Here is a 19,422-nt window from a genome sequence, read left to right as displayed (position 1 = left end):
CGGTGGGTCCAGAAGGTGCCGTGCGGGCCTTGCCAGTGCTGAGCGAGCGGCATCCCGCATGCTGCGTGGGAGGAGAGAGGGAGGCCCACGCAGGCTGCTTCCACGCTGAGAGCTGGGGCTACGCGCCACGCCGGAGCCGTCCGACAGAGCTTCCTGGGCTGACAGTGCTCCACGTTCCTACTGCCCTACAGCCGGTGGCCACGTGAGCATCTGATGAGTCACATGTGGGTCTCCCCATCAAGTCTTTCCCTCTGCTGTTAGCTTTCAGTTTCAATGTGGATGGTCACACTGGCACAGCTCTGGACCCTGGCAGGGCTTCCCGGGCCTTCCTGCGAGTGTAGGGTGACTCCAGAGATCCCAGGATCAGGGAGGGGGCGGGGAAGGGCCCATGAGACCCCCAGGAAGGACAGACATGCCAGCAGGGAAGTGAGGGAGAGAGCGGGGGTGAAGGTTAAAAAGGATAAAAGACCAAGAGTCGCCACCACAACCAGAGCACGTAACAGCTGAGGAGGGAGAGAGGTCAGGGCCGCCCCGCTGACACTCAGGGCTCAGTAGGCCCCTGTAAAACCCAGGGAGGAAGCTGAACACCCTGCTGGATGGTGCCTGGACCTGGGCTGATGACCCTACGGCAGGGCCCCCTCATTTCATGGCGAGCCCCACGCACTCTGTCACTCGGAAAGTTAACGCTTTTTACACTGTTGTTGCTAGGCAAATTTCATAGCAAATCTATTTTTTTCTAAATATAACCACCCCTTAGATGGGGCACATTAACAAAAATGTTACTGCTAATAGAAACCCACTGCCCACCAGAGCCAACCCTGGGCTTCCATCACGTGTCCGACGACCCAAAGGGCAGACCCATCAGAGGGGCCGTCAGCCTGCTCTCAGGAAATTAACCAGAAGGTGTGTCTGACGCTCCTGCATCCATGCGCCTGGCTCTGTGAGTGGACTTGGTCTATCCGCCACAGCCTGGCATGCGAGGGGCAAGTCCAGAAGTTCTGTGGGGGACAAGCCACCCCGCCGGCCCTCCCGGGGAGCTCACGACGGCCTGACGCGGCCCGCAGCGTGCTCACCTGTGACGAGGGGCGTCTGCGCGGGCGGCTGCTCGAGGAGGACCACGTGCTGCAGAAGGGAGCTGGGAGCCGCCCCCGAGTCGCGCTCCAGGGGCGCGGTGCCCAGGTAGGGGGTGAGGTGGGTGCCGGGGAAGAGGGAGATGCGTTGTTGGAGGGCCGGGAGGGCCAGTCTCTCGGCCTCCTGCTGGCTGGCCGCTCCCTGGAGAGGCACAACCAGGCTCTCGGGGTCAGGGGCCTGGGACGGCCACCCCGCGCCACTGCCACCCAGACCCGTGGGCGCCCACTTACCGCGGAGGGGCCGGTGGCGGGAAGTCCCAGCGTGATGTTGGGCAGGGATGGTGACGTGTACAGGGGCAGCGGGCCCACCGAGCCTTCTCGCGTCACGAGTCTGTGCGCCAGGCTGGTCTGGGGACAGAGCACATAGGGCCGTCACACAGGCTCTGCACCACCAAGCCTAGGTGACACTCGCCAAGGGAAACGACCACAGGAAACACTTCGGGGCAGACCACGCCCAGTTCTGAGATCCCCGGTACGGAAATCTATTAACGAGGACAGCACGGGGGTGAACACGGCATTCAAAGCAGGCCACAAGCACTGCAGCCTGATTCACAATCCTTCACTCTCTTGTTTTGTTCTTATTCAATTCACTCATCGTTGTAAACTATCAGAATAAAATCTAGGACAATATATTTAAAAATATATTCTTAGAGTCGGGAATGTCTTTCCAAACATATCATGACAGGTAGAAACCAGAGAAGAAAGTATTGATTAAAAAAGAAATCCCAGGCTTCCCTGGTGGCGCAGTGGTTGAGAGTCCGCCTGCCGATGCAGGGGACGCAGGTTCGTGCCCTGGTCCGGGGAGGATCCCACATGCCGCGGAGCGGCTGGGCCCGTGAGCCATGGCTGCTGAGCCTGCGCGTCCGGAGCCTGTGCTCCGCAATGGGAGAGGCCACAACAGTGAGAGGCCCACGTACAGCGAAAAAAAAAAAAAAAAAAAAAAAGAAACCCCTCACATAAAAGGCAAATAATGGTGACAACAAGGTTGGCAACGTATAGTAGAGACAAAGACCAATATATAAAGAATATGCAAATCAAACAACAATTAGTGAGAAATGACAAAGAAGAACCAGTATGGAGAAAAAGACTCATAGAAAAAAAGTACTCAACATCATCAGTAATCTAAAAACATATCTAAACATCTAAAAACATTTAAAAACCTATCCAGTTGGCAAAGATTTTCAAAAATGACTACAGCACCTTGACCCAGAGAAACAGAAACACACTGCTGGCTGGATCATAAATCGGCGTGCTCCTTCTGCAGGACAATTTGGCAATCCATGTCAAAAGCCTTAAAACCGGATCTAACCTTAAATCCTAAAATCCCACTCCACCCTCAGGATGCACTCTTAGCAGATAAAGCTGGACGCACACAGACTTGGCCACAGAAGCGCTCTCTGCAGCAGCGTCCACAGTGTGCTACAGCATGTCAGAGGATAAATCCACGAGGGCACGTTTACACATGGGGACGTTCAGGTTGGAAAAATCTTGTTGATGACTTGGGAACTTATTTATCACGTGTGGTTAAGTACCAGTCCCCGAGGACTTGAATTGCTGTCGTATTTCCCATCTTTTTGCTTCTAGAATGAAGGTTCTTTGCTCAAAGGACACTGTCCTATTCACACGGTATCCTCCCTCACTAGACGCCCAGTGACGTGTGCGGGACCAAGGGCACAGGAAGAAGAGGACGAGAAGGTGGTTGCCGTGACGCTAGCTGGTGGTGTCATGGAAATTAACACTAGCGACGGACACACAACCAATTCTCTCCTAGTTCTTCTCACAATGGACTATATAATTAAGGATGGGAAACATTTGGGGTGCTTTAAAATTTCATTTGCAAGGTTAAAAAAAAATATGAGCTGAAAGTTGTCACAAGTTATTGTAAACAATGGCGGGCTACCTGTAGCCCCGGCTGGAAAGTCCATCAGAGAACTGGGCGATTACCACCCCAGGGCATGTGCGCAGTATTCGGTGCTTTGCAGAATTTCCTAGGTAGCTTCATGGTGTCATACTTGGTGTTACTTGGAAACACACACGCACGTGATAAACTCCGTCCTCATGCTCTAAGGGCAAGCAGGAAGGACCGGCATTCTTCACCTGGGAGGGAAGTTAGTGCATCTTCCCCGGAGAGATGGCTGCAGCCACCTCTAATTCATTCACATATTCAATTGTACAGTAATGATTAAAGGGTTACTTTAAAAAGTAGCCCTTTTTCTAGATACAAAAAAAATCAGTAAGCTATGATTTAGAGAAAGTGATTGAGATTGCCAAGGAAAGCACGATTTTGTTCCTGGATTTGGCCAGGAACAAAATAAGCAAACATTTAATGTTTGAAAGTTGTCATTTCCTCTTTATAACCAAGGCTTTTTTTTTTTTTTTTTTTTAACCTGATTTATTTTTAGAACTAAAGCAGCCTTCTGGGAATTGTCTGGTATGTTGATTTGTCCGCATTTCCGGTGCCGGCCATCTCCACCTGCCCTAGGACGTGCTTCTCAGCTGCCCAGCTGCCCAGAAAGGCCAGGGCCAGGGCAGCATGCCCCCTGCACGCCCCCGAATCACACTTGGCTTTCGGCATCGGCTGAATGTCTTCCCCTGGGGAGCGGCTGTCCACGGGTCAGGGGAGCCCTGCTTCCTCCGTGTAAGTGGGGAGGGGGAGGTGTGGAGGATGCTGAGCATCCCTCACTCAAGCAGGGAAAGGGGGTGCCGGGGCAGTGGGCCTCGCTACCGCATGAGCACCCACCTCACCTCTGGACTGGAGGAGGGGAGCAGCCAGAATGCAGCTCTCAGAGAGAATTGTCCAATTCTAACTGTACTTGAAATCCACAAAGGACATCCCATTGTGATCAAATTTTCAGACTACCCCCATGATTACAATGAATATCTAACGTAAAACATGAAAACTGCACTCTTTACGTTTCTTGTGACTCCTCTGACATCTATTAATCTGCAGTAGCTTAATTTACATTAACATGTGATCTGTAAAAATTAACACATAATTTAAACTGGCATCCACCCAAATAAGGCATCTCTACAATATGAACCATTAGATACATAACTGCCCGTTTTAAATAAAATCAGGATCTATGACAGCTATTGACAAGCCACATCCAGCATTCACGTCTCATTCCAGGTAGCAATTTCTAGGCCAAGTTCTAAGGCTAATTACGGGTAGACCTCAGCTATGAACTCAGTCTCACAGAGAAGGGTTGTTAAAACTTTTAATAATGTAAACAAGTATTTAAACCGGTAGGTTGAAATGCACAGGTAATAAAAGAAGTAGACATATAAAGGGAAAGAATAAAAGAAGATGGGGATTCGGCACGCTAGCGGCAGTGGTACAAACTCATTTCCAGCAGTCGTCTTAGTTTCTAAAGATCTGCTCATACCTTAAGTGTCTAGAAGCTGGAAATGAAAATGGAGTGCACACGTGTGCCCGTGTCCTCCCACTAAGACTTGTCAACCCTCTGGAAGGGCAGGACTCATTTCTAAATAGTTAAGGAAGAAAGTAAATACCAGTCTTTGATAAATTATAGCCTCCTGTAAGTTGGAAGGAACGTAAAAAACCTCATGACAACCTTGCAGTCAGTAGGACCGTCTGAGCGGGAAGTACACGGCGCCGCTGGCTCAGTCCAGGGAAACGAGGTGTGCAGCCGGCTCCCCAGCGGTCGCCCCCGCCCTCGGGCCCCTGATACCGGTCGGCACCTGCCCATCCCAGTGGGCACGGGAGAGACGACGGGAAGCAGGCCCTTGGCGGGGGAGGGTGCCTGGCACAGGGCTGGCACGAGGCAGGAGCTCCAGAGACACTTGTGGGATGAGCCGGGGGAGAGAAAGTGAATAAGGAGGGAAATGAACGCACGGAGCAAAGGTTCTGGAAACTCCGGCCCGGAACATGGCCCTGACCGAGGTCTGGTCAAGGGCATGACCTGCAGCCAGCCCTGGGGCCCCTCCACCTGGCCGGAGCAGCCCCCCAGAGAGAGCTCTCCCGGAACTCTCTCTGCACCCACATCCCTCTCAACCTGTAGCACACCTGGTCTGACCGGCAGAGGTGAGGGTCGCTGACCCCTGTGGTCAGAGGCTCCTGGTTCCTGAGATGCTTCTGAAACGCTGCCCCTGACAGTCAAGACTGAAGGGCAGCTGGAAACTGCTCTTTGGAGCCAAAACACCAGACGTGGACAGGAGCGCTGGGCACTGACCTCGGTCGGGATGCTGGGGACGGCGGGCGCGATCCCATTCTCCGCGCTGGCGTTCCCAGAGCTGTTGTTGGGTGAGCTGGGTGCGGAGCCCGGGGCGCTGCTGCAGGCCGAGTCTGGGGGTGGGAGAGACACCTGTGAGCCTGACTCAGGTCAGGCAAGGACACAGCTTCCGAGGCCCTGAGCTGCGCTGGCCGCCTGTCCTCAAAGCTGCACTTCTGCTTCGAGCTGGCTGACGGCAGAAGTCCCAGCAAGAAAGAACAGGACCTCAGTCCCCAAACAAGGGCCGTGGAGCTAATCCCCTGCTCTCCGTTTTGCTAGCGACCCCTTGTGAGCTTCGCAAGCCTGTGGCTCATGGCGGCCCCACTGGCACCTTCTAAGCTGTGCACACTCTCAACTTTATTCCCCTTTTGAAAAGTCTCAAGGGGATTGTAAACCCCAGAAAAAGAGACCCTGAACACTTACTGATATTCTAACAACAAAAGGCAAGAAAACACAGAGGCCAAATGACTGTGAACAGGGGAAGGTCAGATTCACTGTGCTTGCTTATAGAGCCCCCTCGGTCAACATTTGCTTTGAGCTAATCTGCATTTTTCAAACATCCAGGGAAGAGCACAGCTGGTGGCTTCTGTCATTGATCAGGGTTATCTGAAAACTCACCCCAAGATACTCCCCAAGTAGCTGTGACGGGGGGAGTGGCCCCAGCCCACGCATCAGGGCTGGGACTGAGGCGGCCGTGTGTCCCAGCCGGGCCTGCCCCTCAATTCCAAAGGAGCCACTGTTGCTGTGTGTGCAAACACGGGACGTAATAGGAGGGGCTTGTTTGGCTGAACGGTGTTTATCAGTGGCAGCCTCTGGTTAAAACCTTCCAGAGGGAGCCAGGCTGAGCCATTTGCCTTTCCCTCCTGAGTACTCACTGACCACGGGCACTGATGACTTAAGACTCTGCCCTGATCTGGGTTCCCAGGCTCGAGGAGGGGAGATCTGGGCCACCACCTCCCTAAGCTGCACCGCGAGGGGGTTCAGCAGGCCACCCTTCAGTGCACAAGACCACGGAGCTGCCCACGGGGCCTGGCGGACTCTGAAACCTGATTCCAGCTGAACTCGGGGTAACTGTGAGAAGGCTGAGGGTGCTGGCGTGGATGGCAGTGCCCACACCCCAGTGCCCAACCCCACAGGCCCGGCTCACTCGGGGAAGGAGACCGGACCCCAAGGGCACATGCACGACCCCCTCAACCCAGGGGAGCGTGAGCGCTCTCATCCTCTCCACTGAGCAGCGGTCCCCCTGGGGACACCCTGGCAGCAAGTGGCTCTGTCCACTCGAGGGCCCGCCCCGCCCTCCGGGGCACTGATGGTGAACTCAGGCCCCGGCTCCCCTCCCTCCTCCCACCAGATCCAGAGCCTGGTCTCCGCCCAGCGAAGTCACATTCACATGCGCCCCCCTGACTGGGCTGGCAGGTGTCACACTTCACGCGTGAAGACAGGGCTTGCTTCCCCGACCCCCATGGCAGCCATCCCTCTGCCTCGGACGCCCATGTGGTGAGGCCCTCCCACCTTCCTCTAAGCTGGCCTGTCTCAGCAGCATTGGCACATAAACTCTCCCAGGTGTGCGTGGGAAAGCACGACAACTTTCGGGGGCAATAAAAAAATATATGTCCCTCCAACTTTTCAGCCGTTTTCAACTCAATAATGTTGATTATTTTTTCATTCCACTTCAAGGAATCTGGTCTAAGAAAATAAATATAAATGCGTAACCGTCACGATGTTATTTGTATCAGCACGACGGAATACCATTAAAGGTGCCAGAAAGTGTTGTGACTAATATCAAGTGAGGAAAGGATACAAGTGTACACAGGGCGTGTGACAAACACACAGAAAAAGGACTGGAAGGAAATATGCTCAGATGTTAACGGCAATTTTCCCTGGATAGTGTTGGAGGGGCACCTGATTCCCTCGTTTGCCTTCCCTGATGGGCACGGCTCTGACGAGGGATTGGGGACAGGCAGAGTGACGCTGCCACGTCCCGGGACCTGTCTCACCATCATCTCAGTGCCGCCTCTGGCCCCCGTCTCACTGCCGTCCCTCCCCGTCCCCCTGTACCGGCCGGTGGAGCTGCTTCGGCGACGCTGTGGACCTCTCCTGCTCAGGAACCTTCACCACCACCCCAGTACCCCGGGGGAGGTGCCCTCACTCTCTGGGACCCTCCCTGCCTGGAACTCCTTATTTTCCAGTCTTGTGGAAAGCCAGCTCTGCTCAGAGCATCCTGCCTCTCCAGCCGCCGGGAGGTGTGCTGGCCGAGAAACCCATCCCTCATCTCCGTGCTGCCTGCATTCCCCCATCGAGCTTCCCCGGGCCCGGCGTGGCCTCCACCACCGCCCTGCCCTGCTGCCTTCGTTGTGCCCTCTTTGGGTAACACAGCCCAGGGCCAAGCTGGGGCCGCGTGTGGTGCGTTAGCTGCTCCACACGTGACGTCTGGGCTCGAGTTAGATTGGAAGCTCCCTGGAGGTGAGAACGCAGCTCACCATTTTGGTGCCCAGCCCGGTCCTGACACAGTCACAGGCTAACAGCACGAATGCCAGAGCCGACGCTCAGAAAGAAGCCACCGGGGACTGCGTCCCACCAGAGGCGGGACTGGAAATGAACGTAGGGGCCCGCCGTCCACAGCCTGGCATCCCCCAGAGAGACAGGGCCCACGTGTGGTGAGACACACGCTCTAACTCATTCGGGGCCCGAGTCTGAACGGAATCCCCCAGGCAGAGGATCTTGAGGTGACACTCTTCCCTGATCTCTCTACCAGAATGAGCACACGATGACAAAGATGGGCCCCCGGGCGTGAGGCTTCAGGCTCCGCTTCACACAAACCCACGAAGTCCAGAAGCAGACCCTCGGACTAGGGGTTTCAGCCCCGGGCTGCGGGACAGGGGTGAGGGCACTCCAGCTCTCATCCCATCCCAGACCCTGGACTCAAATCTGAGTGTGAGGTTCCCGGCCCCTCACGTGGGGAGCACCAGCACCCAGGAGCCCCTCTTCCTTCCCCGGGAACTTGGCCCTGAAGGACACTGCCGAGAGCCCTGGTTTTCCCACCAAACCCTGCACTTGGTGCAAACATGGTCCCGCCCCTCCTGTTACCAGGCCGCCTGAGCAGCCCCTTTGCCCCGTGATTTTAGGGCTGGTGGATGTGCACCCTCTGGAAGTGGGGTGCACGCCCAGGAAGTGAGGTGCGCCCTAGGGACTGGGGTGTGTGTCGGGAAGTGGGGTGCATCCCAGGACGGGGCGCTGCCTGGTGGGTGTGCTTCCCCGAGTCGGCCGCTAGGTGGGGGCCGAGAGCAGTGCGTGAACGGAGACTCGGAAAGTCCCAAGCTCCCTCCTCCTTCCCCCGCCCCTGTCCGTCCCACTCTTCCCAGGAAGATTCTCACGCTCTCCAGTGGTTCAGACACTGTTTAATGGGCAGTGGGGCAGGTAGGAAACGTGGCATTCACCACTGATAGGGCAGGATCAGTTAAAATCCCACCTTCGGAGAAGCCTCCACTTAAAATTCCTGAAAGTCTCCTGTGACGTCAGGAGGTCTGACTGCTCTCACCTGCCTGGCTGGGTCAAGGTCGGGAACAGGACACGCTGTACAGGGATAGGGCCTGAGACCCCCTGCTGGGGCGCCAACCGTGGCCCTGGGACTGACTGGCACTGCAGGCACAAGAGCCCTTGGGACAGGGGGCGGGCGGCGCTGGGGACACGCGGAGAGGCAGGCTTCGGTGCTGAAGGGACGGCGCACAGGAGAGCCTCTCAGCGGGCAGCGGGTTTGCACGAACATACCTGTGACGTCCAGGGGACGCTTTTTTAGAGCCGTGACCACTGGCCCATCTTTCCTGCGTAACAGGGGGCTGCTCCGTCTTTCAGCCACTTTCTGCTTTAGCCTGGAGCGTAATTTCAGATTGGGTTCAGACGCTGCACGGAAAGGAGACACCATTACAAGCAGGCAGACACAACTGGGGTCAAGGTTATCTCGTGGGCAGTGTGAGAATATACTCATTGAGTAAATATTAGCTTAACACAGATGTGCTGTTCCAGGGTGGAGCAAGGCGGCAACCTGAGGCCTCGGGCAGAAGACGTCCAGCCCCATCCATCAGTCCAAACACTGACTCAGATGTACCTGATGCCTTTAGTGAACTGTCTGCGGACAGAGGGTCATATACATGTTGGAGCAGCCACTGCATTTACAAGTAGCTGGGAGGAAACCCGGCCATCGGGGATGGTTTTGGGGCTCTGGCCCACAAATGTTACTATGACCCCTACATTACAGACTTTCCCGTTCAACTGAGAATCACAAATTCCTCCCTCACGTAACAGACCAGGAGCCAGCTGCCCACTCGAGCTCCCGGCCACTGAGAGGGTGCTAAGGTCAACCTGCCCCGGTGAGAGGATTAGCCATGCTGCCTGCAGGTGTTCGCCTGACCCTTGGGCACAGGTGCTTAGGCTTGGTTTGGTTTTGGTTAACAGCTCTGCTTGTGTGCGTGGAGCCCTTTGCAAACCCACATCTTTAAGCCCACCGTGGTCCCACCCTTTGCGCCTGGAGCCCAGACACCACTGCCCCCGGGCCAGTCCAGTCCCACATAGGGGGCGGGCCGTCTTGGGAAGAGGGCAGCCTCACACAGCTGGGGCCCTCCCGGTGGTCTCCAGACACCGGAATCTCAGCCCCGCAGGCCAGCGGCTCGGGAGTCCAGGGGTAAGCCCACCACCCCGGAGACGCGTGTGTTCTGAGGCTTTACGCAACTACATTCAAGCTTCTACTACTTGTGGATTTGCAAACTGGCGAGTTTTTACCTTTTGTTTTTGTTTTTAATCAGCTACCCTGCTGTTTTTAATCTTTCTGGAACAGGAAGTTTACTGCTGTCTAGAGCAACAAGCAACACAACCAAATTCCCCCCAGAATCGGACGTAAGCTGGTTTGGGTTATAAGAACCGGGCCATGTGTGTGTCTCACGGCCACTGTGACTCTGCCCTTTGGGGAGCACAGGGGGCAGGGCTGGGGGTCCAGGCTGCCGGGTGACCCTGAAGGAGGCTGGGAGGCAAAGGACGGTTGCTCTGTGGATCCTGGGAAGAGGAGAGAGAAGCAGGCCCCCTAAACGACGCTCCCCAGAGAAATCAAAGATGTGCGAGGAAGGTGCCAGCCCTTCCCAGAGGCTCAACTTGCTCTGGAGGCGCTGATTCTGGGAGAGACGCCCTCTCTGCTTTGAAGCATTTGTGTACAAAGCAAGGTTCCCTGGCAAGACTTTCATGTCAAAAGAGGGAAAGGATCCAACTACAAAGCTGCCTTCCCCACCGGCTAGAGGATCCACTTCTATTGTTTTAAATACTATTTTTACATTTTTGAGATAACTGTAGATTCACATTTCATTTGTTTCTATTTGTACACTGAGTTTCTTACTTTATCATTATTTAAAAAGAAAAAAGAAAGCCCAAACACCACCAGATTAACAGGCAAGGAAACAACAACTCTTCTCCCACTAAGATCTCAGCTGAACCGACACAGGGTTTCCACAGCCACGTGTCCGGCCCAGGGACGGAAGCTGCTCCTGAGATCCAGGGCAGTGCAGCACCCACAAAAGGGAGCGCGAGGCCCCCGGCCCCAGTGGGGGCCCCTTTCAGGGGCACTGAGGTCCGTCTATCTGGAAGCAACACTGCCTTGTCCTGACACCACGCCCAGCAGCGAGTGAGGAAAGCGGAGACTGAACCACCAAGGATGCCCAGGACATGGCGGGGGCAGCGGCACAGAATTCAGAGAGTGCGTGTGCTCAGAGCTGCCCTTTTTGTGATCCTGAAAGGACAGTGAAGGACGCTTCAAACAAAGGTGAAAGAGCGGAAAGAAGATATCTGAAGAAGACGTTGAGAAATCTGAAAAATGGGAGTAAAAAGGCCCGACATCAAATTAACACAAACGCCAGGAGAGGACAGAGCCAACGGAGCAGGGAAGATGGCTGGCAAAGTCACTCGAGGTGTGCTGCTCCATCAGAGGAGACCCAGTGCCCAAGAGGGGTCAGTGTGGGCTCGCTGTGGCCTGCAGCCCCTCGCCGGGGGGCGTCCAGAGAGGTTTCAGAGCCGCAGGGCCCAAGGGTCTACCTTGAGACCAGGGTCGGGTTCTGCAGGGGCCACTCCCAGGGCAAGATGAGGACCTGAAAGTCCTGAAGGAAAGTGGCTTCTAGACCCAACTACATCATGCATCACGTGGGAATCAGAATACATGCATTTACCAGCATGCAAGGACTCAAAAAATTCACATTCCACGCGCCATTTCTCAGAAAGCTTGGAAGAGCTGCACAACCAAGATGAAGGAGACCACACACAAAGGAACACAGGGAGTCCAGGGAAGAGAGGCCGAGGCTGCCCAGGACACCGTGCAGGGGGTCCAGGGGCCACGGGGGGCCTCCAGGCTGCAGCTCCCCACCTGCCAAAGCGTGGGGGTGTACAGGGACACGCGGGGAATACAGCCAACGTCTTATAATAACTACAAACGGAATACGGCCTTTAAAAACTGTCCAGTGTGCAATACTGTACATCAACTATACCTCAATTTTAAAAAAACAACAACCACCCAGGCACACAGGAAACTAAGCCAATGAAAGGATTAGGGCAGGGCCGGGCAGGGAGGCTTAGGGCAGGGCTGGGCAGGGTGGGTCATCTGTTTCCCGAGTGAGCCTTGTGCGGCTCTTTGATTTATGGACATTTATTTCCTTCGATAACAATAAAAAGAGAACTCTAGAAAGACAAAAGACAGACTAGAATACTAAAATTTTTTGCAGCATACATGACAGAGACAGGATTGGTATTAACGTATAAAGCAACAAGGAAAAAAAACCAGCCGACAGAAAAGCATATGGGTGAGCTGCCTTTAAACACTGGACATTTAGGGACCCTCCCTGTGTGACTGGTATGGTTGCAGACGCTGGGCACAGGGGGTGGACAAGAGAGACACGGTCTGGCCAGCACCCCTGCTGCCTGGCTCAGGAGCACCGGCCACCCTGCGCCGTGGGAGCGTGGCAGAGGGGCCCTGCAACACGGCGCTCAGCTGACTTCCTGGTAGGGAAGATGGGAAGTAAACAGAGACACCCAAACCCCACTAACGATGACAGAACTGCTCTTTGAAACATCAGAGACACTGTGACTTCTGCACCCACCACACCTGCTCGAGTGACTGGTGGTAGCACCCCACGAGTGACGTGGGTTAGGGGCCTCTCAGAGCGGCTGGCAGGGTCCCGTGTGCTCAGCTCCATACTATGCACATTCATTTGAACTGGCAGCTCCATTTTCAGGAGTCTATCCTACAGAAACAGTGAGCAAAGGGACCCATATTCGTGGGCAAAATAAAAACTAGAAAACTGTTACAACTGCTGTAATTTTCGCACGTTGGGATAATAAAGAAAAAGGTGCTGATCTTGATACATTGAAATGGAGTGGTACCCACGATACAGTGTTAACTGAAAAATAAAGTTGCAGCCAAAGGGCAAAGCAGGTGTTTTTGTTGACAAAGAGACTGTCCATACACATCACACACACACACACAGATGCACACCCTACACACAGGCACAGACCACATCTGCGCAGAGAGATGCCAAACCCATAACGGGAGCTGTCTCTGGCGGAGGGGGGGGGGAACATGCAGATGTGTGCATTTTACTTATGTTTTAATTTGTCATATGTATGCATGCCTTTTGTGATTTTTTAATTAAAAAAGCACCCTACTTGATGCTTAAGGCTCTGGTGTTTTTCTACACCCTCTTTCCTACTCAGTAGTTTCAATAGCATATTTCAGGTGGCCATCAAGCTCAGATATGAACAGTGCATATCTGAAAAAGATTCGTTCAAGGTCTCACTTCTCAAGTGAGAAGGAGTCCAAGTTTGATAGAAATCAAAGTTTGAAGTGAGGCCCTTCTCAACATAGACACTGCCTAGTACTTGACCATACTCGCCATCTCTGCAAGTTTCTTTGGAAAAGCACAACAAAGCCTTTTTGAAAACCTTCTGAGCACATTCACACCCACTGTTTAATGAGCACAAAGTTGATGGAAGACAGCCCAGTACAAAAGCCCCGTGTGGGAGCCGGAAGTGGAGGGGGCCCGGCAGGGCCAAGCACTGTGGAGTGAACCCCCTTCTCCCTGCCCGGGCAGCTCAGAAAGGGCCGATCCCTGGCCCGGCCCTGAGCAACAGCCGCAGGGCATCTAACACCCTGCACCTGACGCATATAAAACACACCCAGGTACAACTATGCACGGTGTGGGCGTTGCCCACAACTGCCCAGGCCACCAGGATGCCACGGGTTCCGCAAACTGCATCAGAACGACACATGGACCACGCGGCGACCGGCCCCTTCCCAAACTGCAGAGACAGGCATCACGTATGACAAAGGCGGCTGAGCCCTCTTCCCTGGTGACCTTGACCCACGCTACACATAGATGTAAAATAAACTAGCGCAACTACTGTTCAGCTCACCAGGAGGCAGGGAAAGCTCCGCTTACTCACTGACACGTGTGGCCACAGTGATCAGAGACACCCTGCTCTCCACCGGCTGCTGCGTGCCACCTTGCCTCCGGCAGACCCTTGTCAGGCGGTGGAGGCCCTGCTGGGGTGCAGGCTGCGGAGTTGGGCCCCCCAGAGGCAGCCCATCGGGCCAGGGCCTCTGCAGAGACCTGAGACGGGGCCTCAGTCTACTCTATCTGTACTGGGGTGAAAACCTAGCTTTGCCCTCCATGTGCCTGGGCCCCCTCCCTGGCCGGGCCCCGCAGGCGGAACCTGACGTCCACCCTGGGCCTGGACCCTGCCGTTCACCTCCTCTCGCGGGACTGGAGGAGGCTGAGGACTGTGGCCCATCCCCCCGCCCGCCACACCAGCTCAGGACCCAGCACCCAGGAAGCACCCGGCCACTGCTCACTCACTAATTGCAGGGAAGACACAGGCGGGTTGGCAGCCGCTGCTCGGGCTCGGGCATGCGGCACTGCCTCGGAGTGAGCGCACCCCCTTCAGGCTAAGTGCCAGGAACCCAGTGGACCCCGGCTTACTGTCCTGTGACCCAGCTGTGACCCAGCAAAGCACCCAGCGCGAGTGTCCACCCAGGGGCCACTGCCAGCCCTGAGCTGGTAACAGACACGCGGCTCCCTGCAGACCTGGACTCTGTCCCCTGGGGCCGTCAAGGAACCACGGGGGCAGCAGTCGCCGACAGCAGGGCCGTAAAGGCTCACTGAGGGGTTTTCAGCGACTGGACTGGGTAAAACGGGCCACAAGTATGCCCCACGCCCACCCCACAAACCGGACCCTGCCACCCCCCACCCCCAAGGGAGCGCGGACAGGGAAGGGCGGGGGAGGGGCTGGGGGGTGCGGCTCCGTGTCCCGGTGGCCTCAGTGGTGGCCCAGGAACGGCCCAATCCTCCCTTCTGCCCCTGAGCCCCCCCGCCCCCCACCTGCCCTCTGCAGCAGCGGCCCCACGACGGACCCACCCCTGACGCAGCGGTACAGCTGCCCCAGTTCACAGATGTGCAAACCCGCTCGGCGAGGCTGTCTGCCCAGGACACTGGGTGGTGAGGGCCAGGCTGACTGCAGAGCCGTCCCTCGAGAAGCAGGGCAGCTGCAGCCAGCGATGGAGAGAAACCTGTCCCGTTTCCTGTATCTCAGTAACCAACCAATGTTTCCTGTGAACAGCTGCTTCCCTCGGGGGAAGAGACAGGTGTGCTCTCCAGAGAGGAAGGGCCCTGAGAGAGGTGGACAGCTCCGCCCGGTGGCCAGGAGCCCAGTCCTCCACGTCCCCCGGAGTCTGCTGCTCCAGGGGCCGTGGGCACCACGCCTGCCACACCCAGGACGGGAGGAAGCACCGTGCGCTCAGTGTACCCACTTTACTGATGAGAGACTGAGGCCAGGAGAGCCTCAGCAATCTGTCGTGGGGCACAGAGCTGCAAACCAGGCGGGAGAGACCCACCGGGCTGCGGGCTCACCGCCCACTCACTCAGAGCCCTGCCACTCCGGCTGCGCTCCCACCGGGGCCAGGCTTCCCGGGGCAGGCGCAGCCTTTGTCTCCTCGCCCGGGGTCTTTCCAAGCACAGGCCCCTGTTTCGCTGATTGGAGCGTGGCTGATCACAGCCCCAGGCTTCAGAAGGGGGGCGTGGAGGGCAACCTGGGGGAGCCGGCCTGGGTGCTGACAGACGCCCCTTTCTATAGAGCCCGCAGGCTCTCGGGGTGAAGCTCACGTCCTTCTTGGGGGACCGCGGGTGACAGCCATGCACTCGAACTGGAGAGAAGAGGACAGAAGCTGCGCTTTCACCTTGGATGAAACCCCGCCCACGTGGGCAGACGCCTCCCCTCTGACACGGGGGGCGGGGGGGCCTCTGCCGACCTGCCGCATGCTGAGGCCCCTGCCCCGCACGCCTGCGCTGGGGTCAAGTCCAGGGGGGCTGAGCTGAACTCCGCCTCCCTTCACCTCCGGCTCCTGTTCGGGATTTGCTACACCACATGCTCTCCGAGGCGCAGCTCTGGCCCCCGAGAGGCCCCACATCTTCTGTCCTTAGGACGGAGCGACAGGGGAACCTCCGGCCCTGCTGCCAATACCTCATCCCCCGGGTGAAGACGCTGCTTTAGAGCGTGTCTGTCCAGAAGGGACCAAAATCCTTTGGAGGAAACAAAATTCGTCTTCACGAAGAAAAAGCTGTGTCGCACAGACCCATTTCCATGAAGCAGGTGCCCAGCAACTCCCACACGGCCCTGAGGCCGTGGGCTCCACCTGCCACCTCTGAGCCCAGGGCAGCTGGCCCTCCACAGCCCAGGCCCTCACTTCTTGGGGGCAAAGCTTCCAGAAACACCTCTCCTCCGGCCCCTGGCCTTCTGGCCACCCTAATGCACGGCCCACGGCTGGTCTGATTTTTCTTAAAAGGCGTTGCCCGCTTAAATCGTCACCGCTGGAGAAAGTCCAAGAGCCCCGGGAGCCCTGCTTGTGTTTGAACACGCTTGTCCTTCCGGTTTGTGAGGGAACTGCTGATGTAAGCCTGAGATATGCACCTGAGAGGCCTCCCAGGACACGGTGAGCTTCCTCCTCGTACAGGTTCCCCTCCCCATCTGGGACCCCCTCCCCGCCCGCTGCAGCCCCTGCACCGACCTGTCTTTCTGAGAGGAAAGTCATCTTTGGCGTCGTACATGCCCAGGACCGGGTGGCTGTAGGAGACCGACGCCCCGCTCTGGGGCGGGGAGCTCTGGTCCAGGGAGCTGTGCTGCGTCTTCCTGCAGAGAACGGGCAGGACAGAGGCTTAGTGACCCGCACGCACGGGCACACATGGCCGTGCAGAGGGAGCGCGCACGGGAGCCCTGCATAAGTCCCCACGACACCGGTCCTTCCTCTGACGCGCCAGCCCAGCTCGCAGCCGGCCTCCTGAGCAGACTGGCCTCCTCTCTGGGGCAAGACTGAAATGACACAAAACCAACACTGAACAAGCGAACAAACGCCGACCGCAGCCTCCCCTGCCGGGCCCTCGGCGCCGGGGGCAGCAGGCCGGCACGACCGCACACCTGTGGTCCCGGTGCCTGGGCTCTGCCCAGCCTCTTCCTCTCGGGTGTCTCCCGACCGGGTCTGTTCTCAGGCTTGTGGCGGGGGGGGGGCGCAGTGTCACCACTGGCCACAGAGGGGATGGTCCTCAGGACACAGGGGACAGAGGGAGACAGGTGGGCTCCAGCTGCAAGGGACACAGGCGTGCCGGATGCAGCTGAGACCTGGTGGGGGACTTTGGGGACAGTGCTGGTGACGTCCGGTTCTTGAGGGCAGGAGCCACGTGGGGACTTCCCTTCAGCAGAAGTGCCTTCACGGGGACAGTGGCCCCAGCCATCTCCCCTTCCTTGGGGAGGGAGGGGTTGGTGGCAACACCTCTGCCCTGGGAGCTGATTCATGAAATGGACTTACTTTATGAGCAGCCGGGCACAACGCAAAATCCTTGAAATGGCTGGACAGGGGCGGCCGCCAGGAGGAGGCTGAATGTGGGGATCAGACCTCAGGAAGAGGAGGGGTGCCGGCCACGCTTGGGGTGACCGTCAGCAAACATTCTGGGGGTGGGACTGCCTGCTCGGTCTCGCTGGAAGCACGGAAGGTGTAATGAATTCTGTGAGTCTTTAAACTGTGTAATCTGCTTAATGACTTGAAATGAATTTGCCAACTTACTTATGTGGAATTTGTTAGACTATTTATTTGAATACACAGTACTCCACATCTACGCACCTGGTGTTATTTGAATTAAGAATGTGAGCACTTAAATGCTTACAGGTGGATATTTAAATATCTGAGAGCAAACCGGTGCAGAAAACGTGGTGATCACGGAGCCCGATCCCAGGATCCCAGCTGGCAGCGTCATGGGAAGCACCCAGAGAGCCCCAGAGAACCGCCCTGCCAGGCTGCGCACCCCCTCTGCCCAGGGCACAGCACCTCCCAATCAGGACGCATGTCAAGGGGGCCAGGGCCGGGGATTCAGGGCCGGACCGGCCACCCTCACGCTGGCTGTGCCCTCTTCATGTTGGGCTGCCAGGCCTCACCTCGGGGGGCCGTCCTTGCACAACCCCATTAGAGGTCTGAAGGCAACTCTCTCTGCACCTGATCTTCAGGCCACATCCTCCAGGGAGCGTGGGCTTGGCCAGTTCCAAACCTCTCCTTCAGTGCCAAGTTCTAACCTGGGGAAGAGTTCACTATCTCCTTCATAAGAAACATGGAAAGGCCTGTGTGTGTATTACATGATTTAAAAAATTAGACAATTATGATTAATAAAATATTATAGGTAATAATAACTCTTATAGTTATACTTTAATGGTAGAGCTTGTTTGTAATTAAGCCAGACGTAGGAAAAGCTATTTGTTTAATATCTAATAGATTTTCTCTTCTGTTTTGATCTCTTGAGTTGCTGTCAGTATTCAAATCCTCACTTTCTTGTCCAGCCTTAAAATGAGCTAGAACAGGAGGCAGCTGGCATGAATCTGCCTGTATGCTGGCCTGAGAGCTCTCAGCAGACCTGCTCTGTGTCGTCCAGAGAGTGTGGCCCAGAATAGGCAGCCGGACTGACCCAGCTGGTACCAGCGCAGATGAATCCAGACTTCAAGAGTGACGCATGTCAGACACAGCAGCCTGGCTTCCCCAAACCACGCAAAAACGAGGAAAACCAATTCATCACTAGATGCCCTGTGCTCAGGGCTCCCAAGGAAAACACAGGCCACCTGCCCTGTGGGGGGGGGGGCACCCGTCCCTCATCACACAGACCAGGGCTCACACCTGCCTCCAGCAAGCAAGAGTCTGGACGTGTGAGCCAACGCCAAGTCCTGTCCCTGGCTACACACACACACACACACACACACACACACACACACACACACACACACACACACACACACACACACACACACACACACACACACACACACACACACACACACACACACACACACACACACACACACACACACACACACACACACACACACACACACACACACACACACACACACACCACCCTTGTACCCCGGGGGCTGAACCTGAATTGCCGCTCTTCTGTCTAACTCAGCCCCAACCAGAATCGTCTTCCAGGTTTTCAACCCTTCATTCCCGCCAGGGGAGGAAGCAGCCGGGGTGTGTCTCTGCTGTGACCCTGGCTGATGAGAGGGGCACCTTGTCTTAAAGACAATCCTCCCTGATGAAGATGGAAAAACAAATATGCCTTGTTTTCTTTCTAAACGTTCTTCTGATTGTAATACAGAATAAAGCTAAACACAAATTCGGCCATTTCAATTCTATCAACCACTGGCCTTTCCTATTACCTCAGATTTATGCAGGTGATTTAAAATAAATAAAACTTGTAATCACTCACACCGGCACTGCCCAACAGAAGTAACACCAGCTACATGTGCAATTTAAAATTCTCTCATAGACACGTGCACATGAGCAAAAAGGAAGCAGTGCAATCAACGTCAGTCTCCTTAACCCAATTTATCCCAAGTCCTATCATTTCAACATGTCATCAATCTAAAAAGTATTAATGAAATAGTCCCTGTTCTCTTTTCCCACGAGGCTCTGAGATCCAGCGTGTCTGACATTCACAGCTTGT

At 55.8% G+C, this 19,422-nt stretch overlaps 1 protein-coding gene across 4 annotated transcripts in view; it reads right to left on the bottom strand.

Annotated features, from left to right (window-relative positions):
- The window catches only part of HDAC4 (histone deacetylase 4), a 289,607-nt gene that overhangs the window by 66,158 nt on the left and 204,027 nt on the right, over positions 1-19,422 (bottom strand). For all 4 annotated transcript variants that reach the window (XM_060106519.1, XM_060106521.1, XM_060106520.1 and 1 more), the window contains exons 7-11: positions 16,449-16,570; positions 9,131-9,262; positions 5,324-5,436; positions 1,362-1,478; positions 1,074-1,272 (exon numbers count right to left, since the gene is read on the bottom strand). In XM_060106519.1, the coding sequence (XP_059962502.1) occupies positions 1,074-1,272; positions 1,362-1,478; positions 5,324-5,436; positions 9,131-9,262; positions 16,449-16,570 (683 nt within the window). The remainder of the gene's footprint in view (positions 1-1,073; positions 1,273-1,361; positions 1,479-5,323; positions 5,437-9,130; positions 9,263-16,448; positions 16,571-19,422) is intronic.

This window comes from Mesoplodon densirostris, chromosome 8 (genome assembly GCF_025265405.1).
Source record: "Mesoplodon densirostris isolate mMesDen1 chromosome 8, mMesDen1 primary haplotype, whole genome shotgun sequence".
Classification (NCBI taxonomy): domain Eukaryota; kingdom Metazoa; phylum Chordata; class Mammalia; order Artiodactyla; family Ziphiidae; genus Mesoplodon; species Mesoplodon densirostris.
This window is presented reverse-complemented; position numbering and strand designations above follow the sequence as displayed.